This window comes from Limulus polyphemus, unplaced genomic scaffold (assembly GCF_000517525.1).
Source record: "Limulus polyphemus unplaced genomic scaffold, Limulus_polyphemus-2.1.2 Scaffold6500, whole genome shotgun sequence".
NCBI classification, from domain to species: Eukaryota; Metazoa; Arthropoda; class Merostomata; order Xiphosura; family Limulidae; genus Limulus; species Limulus polyphemus.
In genome coordinates this window covers 6,327-20,617 of record NW_013672110.1, presented here as the reverse complement: position 1 = coordinate 20,617, position 14,291 = coordinate 6,327, and the positions used below count along the sequence as shown (strand labels likewise).

General features: G+C 29.6%; 1 protein-coding gene and 1 long non-coding RNA gene across 7 annotated transcripts in view; one reads left to right on the top strand and one right to left on the bottom strand.

Annotated features, from left to right (window-relative positions):
• LOC106473777 (N-alpha-acetyltransferase 30-like) overlaps positions 1–13,586 on the top strand; it is a 29,983-nt gene extending 16,397 nt beyond the window's left edge. For all 5 annotated transcript variants that reach the window (XM_013934458.2, XM_013934455.2, XM_013934456.2 and 2 more), the window contains exons 4-5: positions 2,287–2,342; positions 12,689–13,586. In XM_013934458.2, coding sequence (XP_013789912.1) covers positions 2,287–2,342; positions 12,689–12,826 — 194 coding nt within the window. In that variant the 3' untranslated portion in view covers positions 12,827–13,586. The remainder of the gene's footprint in view (positions 1–2,286; positions 2,343–12,688) is intronic.
• Positions 2,531–7,230, bottom strand: LOC111089521. 2 transcript variants are annotated; one of them, XR_002613770.1, is made up of 3 exons: positions 7,193–7,230; positions 3,628–3,802; positions 2,531–3,015 (listed from the first exon to the last, which is right to left on the bottom strand). It is a non-coding gene; the product is annotated as an uncharacterized LOC111089521 (long non-coding RNA). The 2 variants fall into 2 exon arrangements; XR_002613771.1 differs by having other exon boundaries at positions 3,715–3,802.
• Positions 13,587–14,291: the final 705 nt, after the last annotated feature.

The window sequence follows — 14,291 nt, the reverse complement described above, 5'->3', positions numbered from 1 at the left end:
GTGACTCGTATAGAAATGGTTAATAAGTAAGGATTTCATTCATCAGAAAAATTTTCTGTTGCCTACTGAACTCGTATACTTAACTACGAGTAGCTGATACCATGTTATCTAATTAACTTTCTGTAAATTTAAAACAAATATTTAAATATTTTTTCACAAGAAAAAAGAATGCCTAAAGAAAGTATAGGTTCCTTGAAGAGAGATCACAAGAAATATTTTCTATTTATTTATTTTTTCCATTTAATTTATCTTACCTATCATAGCCCCTCAGTGTAAATCTGAAGGCTTATAACACTAAAAAACAGGTTTTGATACTCTTGATAGGCACAGCACAGATAGCCCATTGTGTAGCTTTGTATTTAACAACAAACAAATTATCTAACATAACTTTTTAATTTCTTATGTTATAGAATGTCCCAAAACTGCTATAATTTGTCTGCCTTTCTAAGTAAATAGGTTCAAAAAATTCCATTGTTGCTCAGAGCAGTCTTGTCTAAATAAATCAAGCTCTCCCTGTGAACTGTTGCCTTTGACTGCTAAGACAAAACAGGAAATCATCTGATTTATGTAGTTCATATTATGTTCATTATGTTGTTTTTTAAAAATGAACACAAACATTGTCTGAAAGAATTGTAGACATTTCTTAAAAGATGAGTAGATGGGAAGGGCATGTCATGTAGGTTTAACAGATATTGAGATATCATATTAAATAAATAGATAAGTTGAAAATCCATATTCTAGATTGTCTATCTGTAATATGTTTGTCTAATTGGTTGAACAAACTGAAACCATTATATGGGAAGAGAAAAATCTGTAAATGAGAAGTCAAAGTGCTACCTCATTGTGTGACTTAGAGAAGAGCAGATGAGAACTTACTTGAATATTTCCTTTTGAAATTAAGAAATTAAAACCGAGATGTTTTCATCCCTGTGTTATTAACATACATTGATGATAAAGTAGTTTTAAGTAAATTTTGAATCTATCTCCATAAAAAGCTTGTGACATTCTCACTTTGACCCTTCTGCATGCTTAGGGTAAACACTTTGTACACCTAGATAAAATTGTTCTAGTTTCTAAATTACCATGGTTTTTTTTATTTGTAATGATTGCAAAAAAATTTAAACTTATTATTTAGTATTTAATGAGTTTTAAGTGTCTATGTATGGTTTAAAGTTTGTTGGATAACAAACATAAAGGAATTTTTCTTTTGTAAATACAATACTACTCAAGTTTTGAGATAATGTTTCATGCATTTTTATTACATTTACTTAATACTGTTTTTTCAATACTAAGTCACTAAGCCCATTTTAGATTATCTAGTGAATATAAAAAGAATACTGGTTTAAATTAGTGAAAGTAACGTTTCTATGAAAGTATATTATATATTTACTTTTATTTTAATACCTTTCTGTTTAATACATAGTCTACGAGTCATGGAGACATTTTTGATGGGTTTATTCCCAATCAAAGCTTTCTTCTACTCCCTCTTTTTAAATTCTGAATGGAGATTTGAACTCCTTGTTATATTTGGAATCTGAATTGCCCACCATGGTCAAGTTTGCACAGGCTATGAAGAAGTAAAAAAGTTATTGGTTATTTTAAAAAGTTTAAAAGTTATTGGTTGGTTGGTTGTTTGAGAGCAAAGCCACATTGGACTATCTGCTGTGTCCATGGTGGGGAATCGAACCTGTATTTTAGTGTTGTAAATCCATAAACTTACCACTGTCCCACTGGGGAACAAGAGATTAAAAGATCAAGCTCTTTATTGGAGTGCACATTTTTGGGTTCTAACTTAAACACTGTCAACTGTTAAACTATTTGGTAGCCCACCCAATCCCCCAAATTCAGTTTTATCAGTTCACAGAGTGGGTGTTAATGCAAGTCTTTTTTTTTTTTGGTATGGTGAAGTTAATGATGTTGAATACATAGAGTTTTAATAACCATAAAATCTGAGGTTACTGTAACTATTATAAAAGTGTTGGTCACATCTGAATGTTTCTACTATCAGACATCATGCCTTGATGTTTTGTCACATTTTTATTTTTGATGAAATTTTGCTTATTTGTTCAATTAATGTATGTTTGTTTTAATTCATCAACTTGTGTTTTGCTGATTAAGCATTTTGCTTAACCTGACAGTGAGAGTAAAGGTAAAACAAATCAGAAATTTAGATGTATTTATGAGTTCGTACTTAAATATATATATAAGTGTTTGTTATCACCAAGATGGCAATTTAAGATTTTGTTTTGTTCATTAAGATTACCTAATTAACATTTCTGATTTTAGGTTCCAATCTGGTACTAAAGGCAATTCGAGCCATGGTAGCAGATGAAGCTGATGAGGTTAGTATACATAAACACGTACATGGACGTATTTATTATCAAAGTACAAATTATTTCATGTGTTATGAATTTATTTATATGGATGAGAAAAGTAAATATTGTATTTCAGTTGTAAATAATAGTTTAATTCAAGTTATACCTATTTTGAAGTCACTTATCTAGTATAAGATTTTCATAGCTTATCTAAACAGTAGTATTTCATATAGTTTTAGAATAACAATAATTTATCTTGATTTATATTGCATCACTTATATGAATCACACATTTGTTTTATATAGTAATACATCTAATGCATAGAATAGTTTGATCATTGTTATCAATTATGAGAGAATCATAATCGCTGAGTATCATTATGAGTTATGAAAGAAAGAGTAGATTGTCATTATAAGTTATGAGAGAAACAGAATAGCTGCCTGGTTGTTGTTATGAGTTATTAGGAGGATGTCAATTGATGACGAATTATAATTCAACTTTGGTTTAACTTTCTTGATGGTTAAAGTTTCTTCACTTCTTACATCTTGCTTGTTGTTGAACCTTTATATTATTTCAGAGTTTTTTCCATCTGCAGCCCTGTCACATTCTTGATTTAGATATTTGTAAAACTACCAATTTCCAAGCTTCAGATGTTTTTTTATACACTGGTCTAAACAAGTAGTTGATCCCACATAATTTCCTTCATATTGAAAACAAACGTATCAGTAACAGAACTGAGAAATTAACTTAAGTACATTGATTATTATCACTTAAAATAATTGATTGACTGAAATTATAATAAAGTTGATTAATATCACATAATCAAAATGAGTGTTTTTGATCAATCAACCAGCTGTAATAAGAAGGGGGAAAAACAACACATATGAAGAAGTAATGTTAATTTTCCATTCACAAAAATGTCAATAGTTTTAGTGGTGTTTTAAAAATGAAACTGCTATTTATCATATTTTCAGCTTGTTACAGGTGCTTTACTATGTTGCATATATGGTACACTTTCATGTACAATAGCTTAGGATTTAAAAAAGTAACCAGATCTAAAATTTTTGTACCCAAAGACAGGGTTTCCTCTGGCTTTTCATATTTTTTTTTCCCCTAATGAAATTTTGTGAGTCACAATTTTTTAAGTTAACTTAATATCTTAATTTTAACTACATTTCTAGAATTTTAACTCAAAAATATTTTAGACTCGATATTTTGTCATTTTCTAACATTTATTTAGTGTAATTCATGAAGAAAAATGAATCAAATTTTAATTTCTGCAAGGAATTTCACCTTTAAACAGCTCACTTACCCATACTAAAGATTAGCTTTATTTTTTCTTAAGAAACCATCACTCCATTCTCAGTTTTAATGCATTTTACTTGTATTCTTTGCTTACTTTTTGTTCAGGCCTTGGTTGTTACCCTTTTATAATGTTGCATCTAGTGGTTTGATCATATCTTAATGAAACACAGCATTGGAAACACCTAGAAAGAAAGTTTAAATATTATTGGATAGAGCAAGAATTACACTTTTCACTCATATCTTAGTAAATAAAGTGGTTTAAGCAGTAATTTATGATTTTGTGGGAAAGTGTCTAGTCTGTGCATCATTGATTAAAGGCAATCGATGTGAAGTTTTGAAGACTTTTTACGAACAAATGACAGAGCTGGAAATTTTTTATAGTTTCTCTAAATGTTTTTTTCAGTATATGAAAGTGTTTTTGTGTTGAATTATGTGTGACATCTACAGAAATTATATTATTTTTTTCATTAAGATGTCAGAAAAGCTTAATTAGTTTTAGTGAGTATGGTAGGTGAGAACAAAATATCCTGCTGACTTAATCCATATTTATTGAATATAATTTTTAATTTTATCCTTTTCAAACAATGTACATAATTAGCTAACTAGCTACTTAATTGCTTCTAATTTCAATAATGATTTAAATAAAAATATTTCTAGATGTACATCCACAGGGTCCCCAAAAGTGTTCTGTTTCAAGAGTAAATAAAACCAAAATTAAGAGTAATGAATAATTTTATTTTTTGCTTTTCAAGTTCATATGTCATGCTTTGTTGTAGCCTGAAAAGTACATAATTCTTCTCATGATTCGTGGAATGCACACATTTTGCTGACATCATGATGGTAGAAATTGCAAATTCATTTTAATGTCTACTGACTGACTGACAGACAACACACTACTGTACAGTGGTGTGAGTGGTTAAAACAGGTGACCTCTTTTGGGGAAATTACCATTATCAATGATACTAAAAGTTGATTTCAATATTTGTTTTACACAAGATTAATGGGGGATTACTGCATAGTTTGAAAACAAATTAGCAACCAAGTGTTTGTATTGACATTAAGTGACTGATCAAGTAGGAAATGTTCAGATTATCTTTAAAACAATTTATGCAAAAGGATTTAGATTAAAGCAAAAACTTTTTTAACAAAACTCATAAATGAGGACCACCAGAAGATGCCTATTATACTAATGAAGGGTAATTAAAAAATTAATTTAAAAAAAGCTGAAAATATAAAGATTAACCTTGTAAGAATAATCAATTACTTGAATGTAATTGATGAATGAGCCTGACAATTAAACCTATGATATTGACCTACTTACATTGTAAGTAGATACGCAACTCTTGTGAAAGTTATTTACAAAAGTGAAACTAGTGGATGAGCTTATTTTCAATTTGACATGAACGGTCCTACTATTTATAGCAAAACATTTGTTATTTAATGTTATTAAATAACAGATTGAATAGTTCACGTGCAATTTGATTTTCATTTTGAATATAAAATTATTATTTCTTATCTTACAATTTTCACATTTCATTTGCATAATTTCTAGAACCTTCCAAATGAATATCAAAAGTTTTAAGATAAATATTTGTATTTTATTTTCCATTTTCTCTAATATGTCACTAGCACTAGTTATTATCTAATAATAATAATAACTACAGTACAATGAAATGTTTAAAATTAGGAAATGGAAATATTTACACATCTTTTAGCTCTTCATGGAAGTCTTTTGAAACTTTTTTGATATCCATAATTTCATCTTTTCACGTATAGTTTATTTTTAATTTTCCTTTCCAATTCATTGTCTTTTATTGTTGATGCTGGTATGCGAACATGTCGTTGCTGTACTCTATTGTTATTATAGTTTAATGCTTGTGCACAAATTCTTTCACTAATACTCGCACACTTGAATGACGCCATCTTGCTTAGACATTTTCACAATCGAAGTTACAAGTTAAACGTAAAAAAAATCATAAACCTTTCAAATATACATTTTAAAACACAAATAATACATAATTAATTAAGATATAAATGTAAAACCTAAATGCAATCTGTCTAACAAACTAATACGTATAAGGCGAGAAACACTTGCCAAGCACAACTTACCCCTCGAGAGAACGATGGACTAAGCTTATTTTCTTCTTGTACTGCAGATCCATACACTGGTAAAGGATTCTTCAGGTTATTAACTAGATAGTGGGAAATTTGCTCTTTCTATTTTTTATGAGCATGCCATCTACTTCAAACTGTCTCTTAGCAACACAGCTTCGACTTTACAAGTGGGCATGGCGTATCTTAAATTTAGAAATATTCAAAACATTTGATACGGGAAGAAATTCTTGAAATGTTTCCAGATGGTAATGAAATACATCAGCAAGTGTACTTTGACTGTATGAGCCGACAGTCTATGTTAGCTACTCACAGTTTCTTGTATAACAGCTCTTAAAACTTAAGAGTTGTAACTTCGAGCAGATCACGTGACAGTAAAAGCTACAGTTTTAATTGCTGTTTAAGATGTTTCTTTTTAAGATAAAGGAATAAAACTTAGATAATATAAAACTTTAAATTGTAGCATACTTGGTAATAGTAATTTCGTTAAAATATGTATATAGTAAAGTGGTTTAATTAATTTTTGAATGTAACTTTGTAACATGCACAGAATGGGGTTTAAAAATGGCATCATTTTTATCAGGTTAATTGACAAGCAACTTTCACTAATCTCCTAGCACTAATTGATAAACAACATAAGATTATTGAAGTTTATTAATTCTGTTCTTGAAAATGTTTTCTTTACTTAACACAGATTTTAAAGCTCCATACTGAAATTTTTGGGTAGTTTGATTTCAAAGTATTTTGTATTTTATTCTTCAAAATGTAACTGTGTTCCTGGAAATTTAAGATAACTGTTTTAGAATATCATAACACAGTTTATGAGGGGCATACACTGCATTTTAAAATGTTGTCAAGCAATTATAGATAAACCATTTTTTTAATATATCCTTTTCCACTTTCTATTTCTTTAGGAAAATAATTATAGTAACTAGTGATAAAGTATACTAAGGAATTAGACTGGTAGGTTCTTCTTCTTGTATTTTATATGCTTTATCAAAAATACACAAAAGCAGTTGTCTTATTTGGCCAATAGTTTTGAATATAGCCACTTATAACCATACACTTGAACATTTCTTAACTTTCTTATTAAAGCCTTTGAAAAAAATGAATATCTAAATAGTTTGGAGATCTGTAAACCACTGGCAAATTTAAGATTTGGTGAACAAGTTTATTGTGCAACTTTTGTTATTCAGTTCCAATACACTGTTCCTTTACAGAATGTAATTCAAATAGCAGCAATGTGATTGTTTAAAATGATGCAGTTGTACAAGGATTGTTAAACAAAATTGTTTTTTTATCTTATGGTCTAAAACCTCATAAATAAATATCAAAAGTTTTTAAAGTAAGTTTTATATTTTATTTTCCATTTTCTCTACTATATCACTAACTATACATATTATCATCAACATACAGTGCAATGAAATGTTTAAAATTAACAAATAGAAATATGTACATACCTTTCAACTCTTCATAGAAATCCACTAGAACAATTGTATTTTTCTTATATGCATAATTTCATGTCTTTTTCTTTTCACTTATAGTTTATTTTTAATTTTCATTTCAAATTCTTTGTCTATTATCATTTATGCCCACATGTCAACTAAAGTCTGTGGGGCTTTATGAGGGTATTTCAGCAGACTTCCTGCAGAGACGCGTTGCCAGAACTATATGGAGCTTATACGTGCCATCTTGTTTATAACCTTTTACAATCCAGGCAACAAGTTAAACTTATAAAAATCATTAAACTATTCAAACATGACTTTTAAAACACACACGATACATAATTAACTAAAATATAAAAGTAAGACCTAAATACAATTTAACTATCTCACTAACTATAGGATATTTAAGAAAGAAACTACTGTAATTGCAATAGTTGATCAAGCAGACAACAATCTGAATGGCAGGTACATGTAAAGTGAACTCTTTCTAACGACTATAGATACACTTGTGTCAACTAACTATATGTATGTTGTAGATCTCAAGGCAAAGTATAGAGGGTGAGCATGGCAACTGTCAACGGTTGGAAAATTAATTTTTCTTTCCCAATGAATACAGTTGTAGGACTTTGGATATCACGTCACTAGGTCAACCACATGTACCCCTAATGTCCACATACTCATGTACATTGCCAGCTGTGGCTAAGAGTGAACCACTGCTAAAGTCTAGATTTTTCAAAGCATGTGGATCATGTTACACAAAAACTCCAGTTTAAGTATATTTTTGAAATGTTTCCTTTGAAACAAAGTAAGTAAAACTTAGAAAACATAAAAATTCAAATTATATATAATAATGTTAATTTCATTGGTATATATTGATAGGAAAGTGGTTTAATTAAATTTTGAATGTAATTAAATACCATACGCAGAAAGGAATTTTAAAATGATGGTGGGGGCAATAGGGTCAATATCTTAATGTTAACAAGTTTAGGGATCATCTAGACATAGGAATGTATCATAAACTGCATATACAGGATTGTATTCATGTTGACAACTTTATATCTGTTAAATTTAAGGCCAGTTTAATGAACATTGTATGTGATAGTGCTTATCATATCATATCCTGCATATACAGGATTGTATTCATGTTGACAACTTTATATCTGTTAAATTTAAGGCCAGTTTAATGAACATTGTATGTGATAGTGCTTATCATATTACCAACAACTATTGTGAAAAATGAAAAATATGTTGTTAAAAAATGTTTTCCATGTATTATTCCCAATATTTGTATATTTTTTTTAATGGGGTTTTTGAACACTTTCATAAAGTGTCATTCTACACCATTCCCCCACTTTGGGTAAAAACTTATGTTTTAAAGAACAAAATCAAAAGTATCATGAAATGAAACTATCCACAAATTTCAGTGTTGAGAAAGGAGACCTTTTTGAAGATAAAGAACAGAAGTCATAAATTTTAATGCTGTTATGTTGTTTATCAACATGTTTGTTCTCAATGTGAACAAGATTGTGTGGAATCAACCATGAATTGCTTAGAGCAACGTAAAGAAAAGCATCTGAAGCCTAGTGTTGGTAATTTTACAAATATTTAGATCAAGAATGTGACAAGACTGCAGATTGAAAAACTTTGAAATAATATGTAGTTTCAACAATGAGAAAAATGTGAGAAGTAAAGAAACTTTAACTATCAAGTCATTATGAATTACAATATAATTGAATAGTTGCCTGAGTGTCATTATTAGTTACTAGGGGAACAGAATAGTTGGCTGACTGTCATTATGAGTTATTAATGGAGCAGAATAGCTGCTTGACTGTCATTACGAGTTACTAAGAGAGCAGAATAGCTGCCTGACTGTCATCATGTGTTACTAAGGAAACAGAATAGCTACCTGACTTCAGCATGAGTTACTAGGGAACAGAATAGCTATTTGATTGTCAGCACAACTTACAAGAGAAACATAATAGCTGCCTGACTGTCATTATGAGTTACAAGGTTGATATTATCGTAAAAAACTTTGAAGTTCTAAAAATGTGTTAAAACAATGGTTGAAACAAAAAAGAAAACTTTATAGTACAGTTGGCAATGCCAAATGCATTATCTACATAGTATTTATTAATAAAAAAGGAATTATACTGATGTATTGGGAAAACATTTGGTCTCTAATATACTCCTCAAATAGATCAGCAGAATTAAGACCCATTTTTATTTCTATGGCAACATAGTTCACACTGGTAAAACCAACTATTAAAACAAAACCATTGTTTTAGGAAAGATCATCCAGCATAAAGAGTGTTTCACTGTGTGATTTAAGGATTGTATTTTATCTTGTTGCAATTAATTCTTATATATGAAGTAGCATGGTGTGTACATGATGTGAACTCTTTCGTTTAGTCGATCTTGCAAACATTTTTCATCCATTTCAAGTACCTACACATGCATACTTCAGGTATTTCTTCAACATTAACATAGCAGTTAATAACGTATACATTATTAAAAGTATTACAAACTCACTGATACCTAAGTGTTACATACAGCTATCTATTCTGTGTAAAAATGTAACATTCCTAATTTACATTTTAATAGGCTGTGCTGACTATGCACCAAAGATACTGATTACAGTTCTAAAGCAAATGACATGAAAATCTAGTTATATGCCCAACGCATAGTTAAGAAAGACCTCTCAAAATCCAAACACGCACAGGAGAAAACCTTATCCAAAATATCTCTAGTCATTGTCATCTTGCACCATTCACATAACACTAAAGATGCTGACATAGTCTTGAAGACCTTACACATTCTTCAAATGATCCAACACAGAAACATCTTCTCCCACAATCTCGTACGAACATTACACTAACGTTGGACATTTATTAGTACACGGTTGTCTTTCACCAACCAAATCTAGTGATAATCTTGAAAAGTGACCTTGTATTAGGTGATACTGCATTACTGCTATTACATCAACAAATGAAAGTACGTGAATCAAAAATCACTTGTTGTTGTTCATGCAGTTGATAATATAAGTAGTACTTAGACTACTGCTATATCTTTCCTATCAGAACTAGCCTGTTGAGTCCTGGTATTGTAGGCTCTGGATACAAAAGATGTAGTGTAGTTGACATACTATTACATATTCTTCTTTACTTTCACTCATAAGTTCTTAGAATTATTATATAAATGGTAATTCCTCCTATGTTTTAAAGTCAATGGTTTACTGTGGTCACTTCTACATAGGTGAAAAACATTGCAAGGTAGTTAAAAGGACCTGAGAATATCTTGATAAATCTGCTGCAATTCATTTTAACATCCACAACCATTGTTAATTCATTTTAACATCCAAAACCATTGTTAATTGATTTTAACATCCACAACCATTGTTAATTCATTTTAACATCCAAAACCATTGTTAATTCATTTTAACATCCACAACCATTGTTCAGAGCACTTTAAAGATCCTTGACCTCTGCCAAGCTTCATCCAATAGAGAAAATGTTACAAAACAAAGTAATGTATCACCTGGGAACCATTAAATCTTAAGGTATCAAAGTGCTGTTTGTGTGATGTATTAGCATACCCTTGTTTATCTTTAACACGTTCTCTGCAACATAATAAATTGAGTATCAAAAATGTAAACATTCAAGAGACACCAAAGAGCAGTCTCGGTGTCCCAAATTCATATGTCACAAGAGAAATTTGGTTTTAGAACATAATTGTCTGTGACCCACCAGTGTGTAACGTGGCCCATAACTCAGTTGTGTCACTCTGGTGGGGTATGTGGCAGCGAATGTGTTAATAATCTAACCCTTTTGGACCTAGGGGGCTATCACTGATATCTGTTGATTTCATTTCTTCTTTAAGTGGAAATACTTAATCAAATTGCATGAAAATTAGGAAAAACTTACTAAATAGTATCTAGTCTCAGCTTTAAAAAAATTTGATTTAGTTTTGAAACAAATTTTTTATGTTGTGAAATTTCCAAAATTGTGTTGAGACACTTTTAAAAAGAAACATTAAAAATTCTTCTTGTCATTTTGGAATTTCTTTTTTTTTTCTTCTTTCAGTGTTGATCAGAAAATCTTGTTTCATGTTCTCATTTTGGTTTTAACATGATTGATGCTCATTAACATATTTTTATTTTCTATTTTGCTGATTGTACTAGTTGTAACCATTTCTGGTTATGAATCATAAAAAAAAAAAAGATTTATTGGTAACCTAGGGCCTCACTGTTTAAAATGGCACTTGGTCAGACTATGTAACAATATTCTGGGCTGAAATCAGTTTATATCTAACAAATGATAAGGTACTTTATTTATGTTTTTTTGAATACATTAAACTTTACTATAATATTAAAACAAATAAGGATTTGAAACACCAGAATATTTTGCCATCATCTGATGTTTTGTCATTGAAGAAAAGTTCTGTAGCTTTCAAACAAATGTGATTAAACATAAAAACATTCTCAGGAATGAAAAGAACATCTGAAAGAAACTAGGTCTTGTCACTTCCCCCACGACCAATAAAGTATTTCTCACTAACTTTATTCACTCTAAGTTGACATGAATTGTTTGTAATCTGCTCTATTCAGTGATATTTAAACATTGCCTTTAGTTGTTTAGAAAGCTTAGTTTCATTAGTAGTTGTTCAGTCATTTGTTGTAAGGTCGTAAAAGGTTGGGAACTAAGAGATTAATACTGATAAAATCAAAAAAAGAGAAGGAAAATCATGAGAAAAGCTAAAGTCAAGTGATGACAGATTCTTAGCAAAGATATACCTATACTTTGGGCACAAAAAATGTAAGTTTGAACTTTTTCAACTTTTTTTGTGTGAATTATGTTCAATAAAGGTTAAAAAAAATTAAATGTCAATTCTAAAATATTTTTGAGTAAAGAAGTTTTTCTGTGTTTCCCAAGAAACTTTAGTGGCAGTCATACAGCTATACTATGTTCCCCTAGTAACTCATAAGGACACTCAAGAAATAAAAAAAGCCACGGGTATGCTGATATGTTGTGTCACAAGAAGCTGAACAGATTGAACAGTCATGAGTTGAAACATTGTTTTGTAAGAGTTCTTATTTGTCTTTACTGGTTGGAGTATTGTCTTGAATACAAAAATCTATTGATCTACACAAAATATGTTAGTTTTAAAGCTTAGAAGTATCATGATGTACTTAAATTTATATCATTATATTGTATTAATGACAAATTTTTAAGAAACTCCTTAATGAGGTACTAAACTAATCTTATAACTCTTGATATTAATGTTACACAAAGATATATTTCCCATATTAGATTTTGGACATCTTAAAGATGATGCATCTTAAGATAGGTAAAGAGCATAGAGGAATCATCCAATCCAACATCTTGAGATTGGAAAGGACCGTGTGACTTTTTATTCAAAAAGAAAATATTTGGCTGTGTATTTGATTTGTATTGAAAAATTTCACACTACTTTTAGTTGTTATTACTTTATTTTGAAAATAACTTTTATTTGCAGGTTGTACTAGAAACAGAAATCACCAACAAACCGGCTTTACGACTTTATGAAAACTTGGGGTTTGTTTGTGACAAACGACTTTTTAGATATTATTTGAATGGAGTAGATGCACTTAGACTCAAACTATGGCTCCGGTGAAAATCTGGATTCTTCTCCTGTTTATTACTTCTTTCACAAGGAACGTGAAAAGGAAATTTTGATCGTTTGTACAAATGCAAACTGCAACGAAAATAGGAAATCTCATCACCTCGCATATTGTTCCCCAGTTTGAGTATTTGATCCTGGCTTGTCATGTGTGACAGTTTACAAGGAATTTTTGTGTCTCAATAACAGCAGTTTTAAAAGGCATCTTTGCCTGGTGGGGGGAAAAAATATATATATTCAAGCAAATTTGTAAAGCATTCAAAGGAGAAAAAAAAAAGAACAATCCAGAGGCTGATATTGTGTTATGTAACTGTGTAAATTGTAGGGTTCTTGTTCAAACATTTGTAGTTTTTGCAATTAAAACTTAGATAGGCAACACGTAATATAATTAATTACGCTTAGTTTAATATTATTATTATTAGTTTTTCATTAAAAAATTTAAAAGTTCACAAAAGTAGGTAAATGATTATGTAAAAGTATTTTCTAGTATGAATCCTTAGTGGTTGTGTAAAAAGTGTAAGAAATGGGCTTATTGGTAAAAATATCACTTCTAATAAAATAGCATTGTTTCTGTTTAAAACGTTTTGTTATATCATTAAATTTTTATATCAAAATAACTAATCAGCAGTTAAGAATCAACTTTATATGAAGAAAATTAAACTTGACTGTGCATGTACACATTTATATTGGTGTTTTAGTCTATCTGTGTTATGTAAAAATTATAGCTAAAACAGAAATATTAAATTTTTGAAAGGAATGTAGCTTGTAGTTACACATTTAAAATTACAAGAATATATAAATTATTGTAATACAGAGACATTTTTATTAGTACTTAATTTATTTAACACAATCATAATAATGTTATTAGATTGATGACTATTACTGTCATTTTAAGAAACAATAATTGTTTTTTAATTAATATTCAGTACTGAGAAACACAAAGGTGTTGCAACCACTGTAAGGAGTGGTAATACTTTGATTCCACCGATACTTGTTAAACCCATAAATGAAATATAAGTAATAAGTAAAATATAAATACATTGCAATGGTTAAGAGTAATTCTCATTTTGTTAAATTTTATCAAATTAATCCAGCTACATGTTTTTCATAATAATTGAGCTTTCACAATGCAATAACGAATGTCAATAAATTTTTTCACTAGAAGATTTATAATAAAGTTTATACAGAAGTTAAAAAACAAAGGATAAACACACTAGGCTACTTTAAACAAGGGATATGTACACCACTAGGCTTGTCTTTAATATACTTTTAGGCAAATAATTTCTTTTCTCTTCTTAAAATGTATAGTTGGTACAGATAATTTAGCTCCTGTGTTTTTAGTCTCTCAAAAACTTATTAATAGAGTAGAGTTAACATAACATAATGTCTTGGGACAACATTGGACCTATTGGCCCATTCTGGCTGTCCTATCCTCCAAACTAAACTAAAACTATTATCA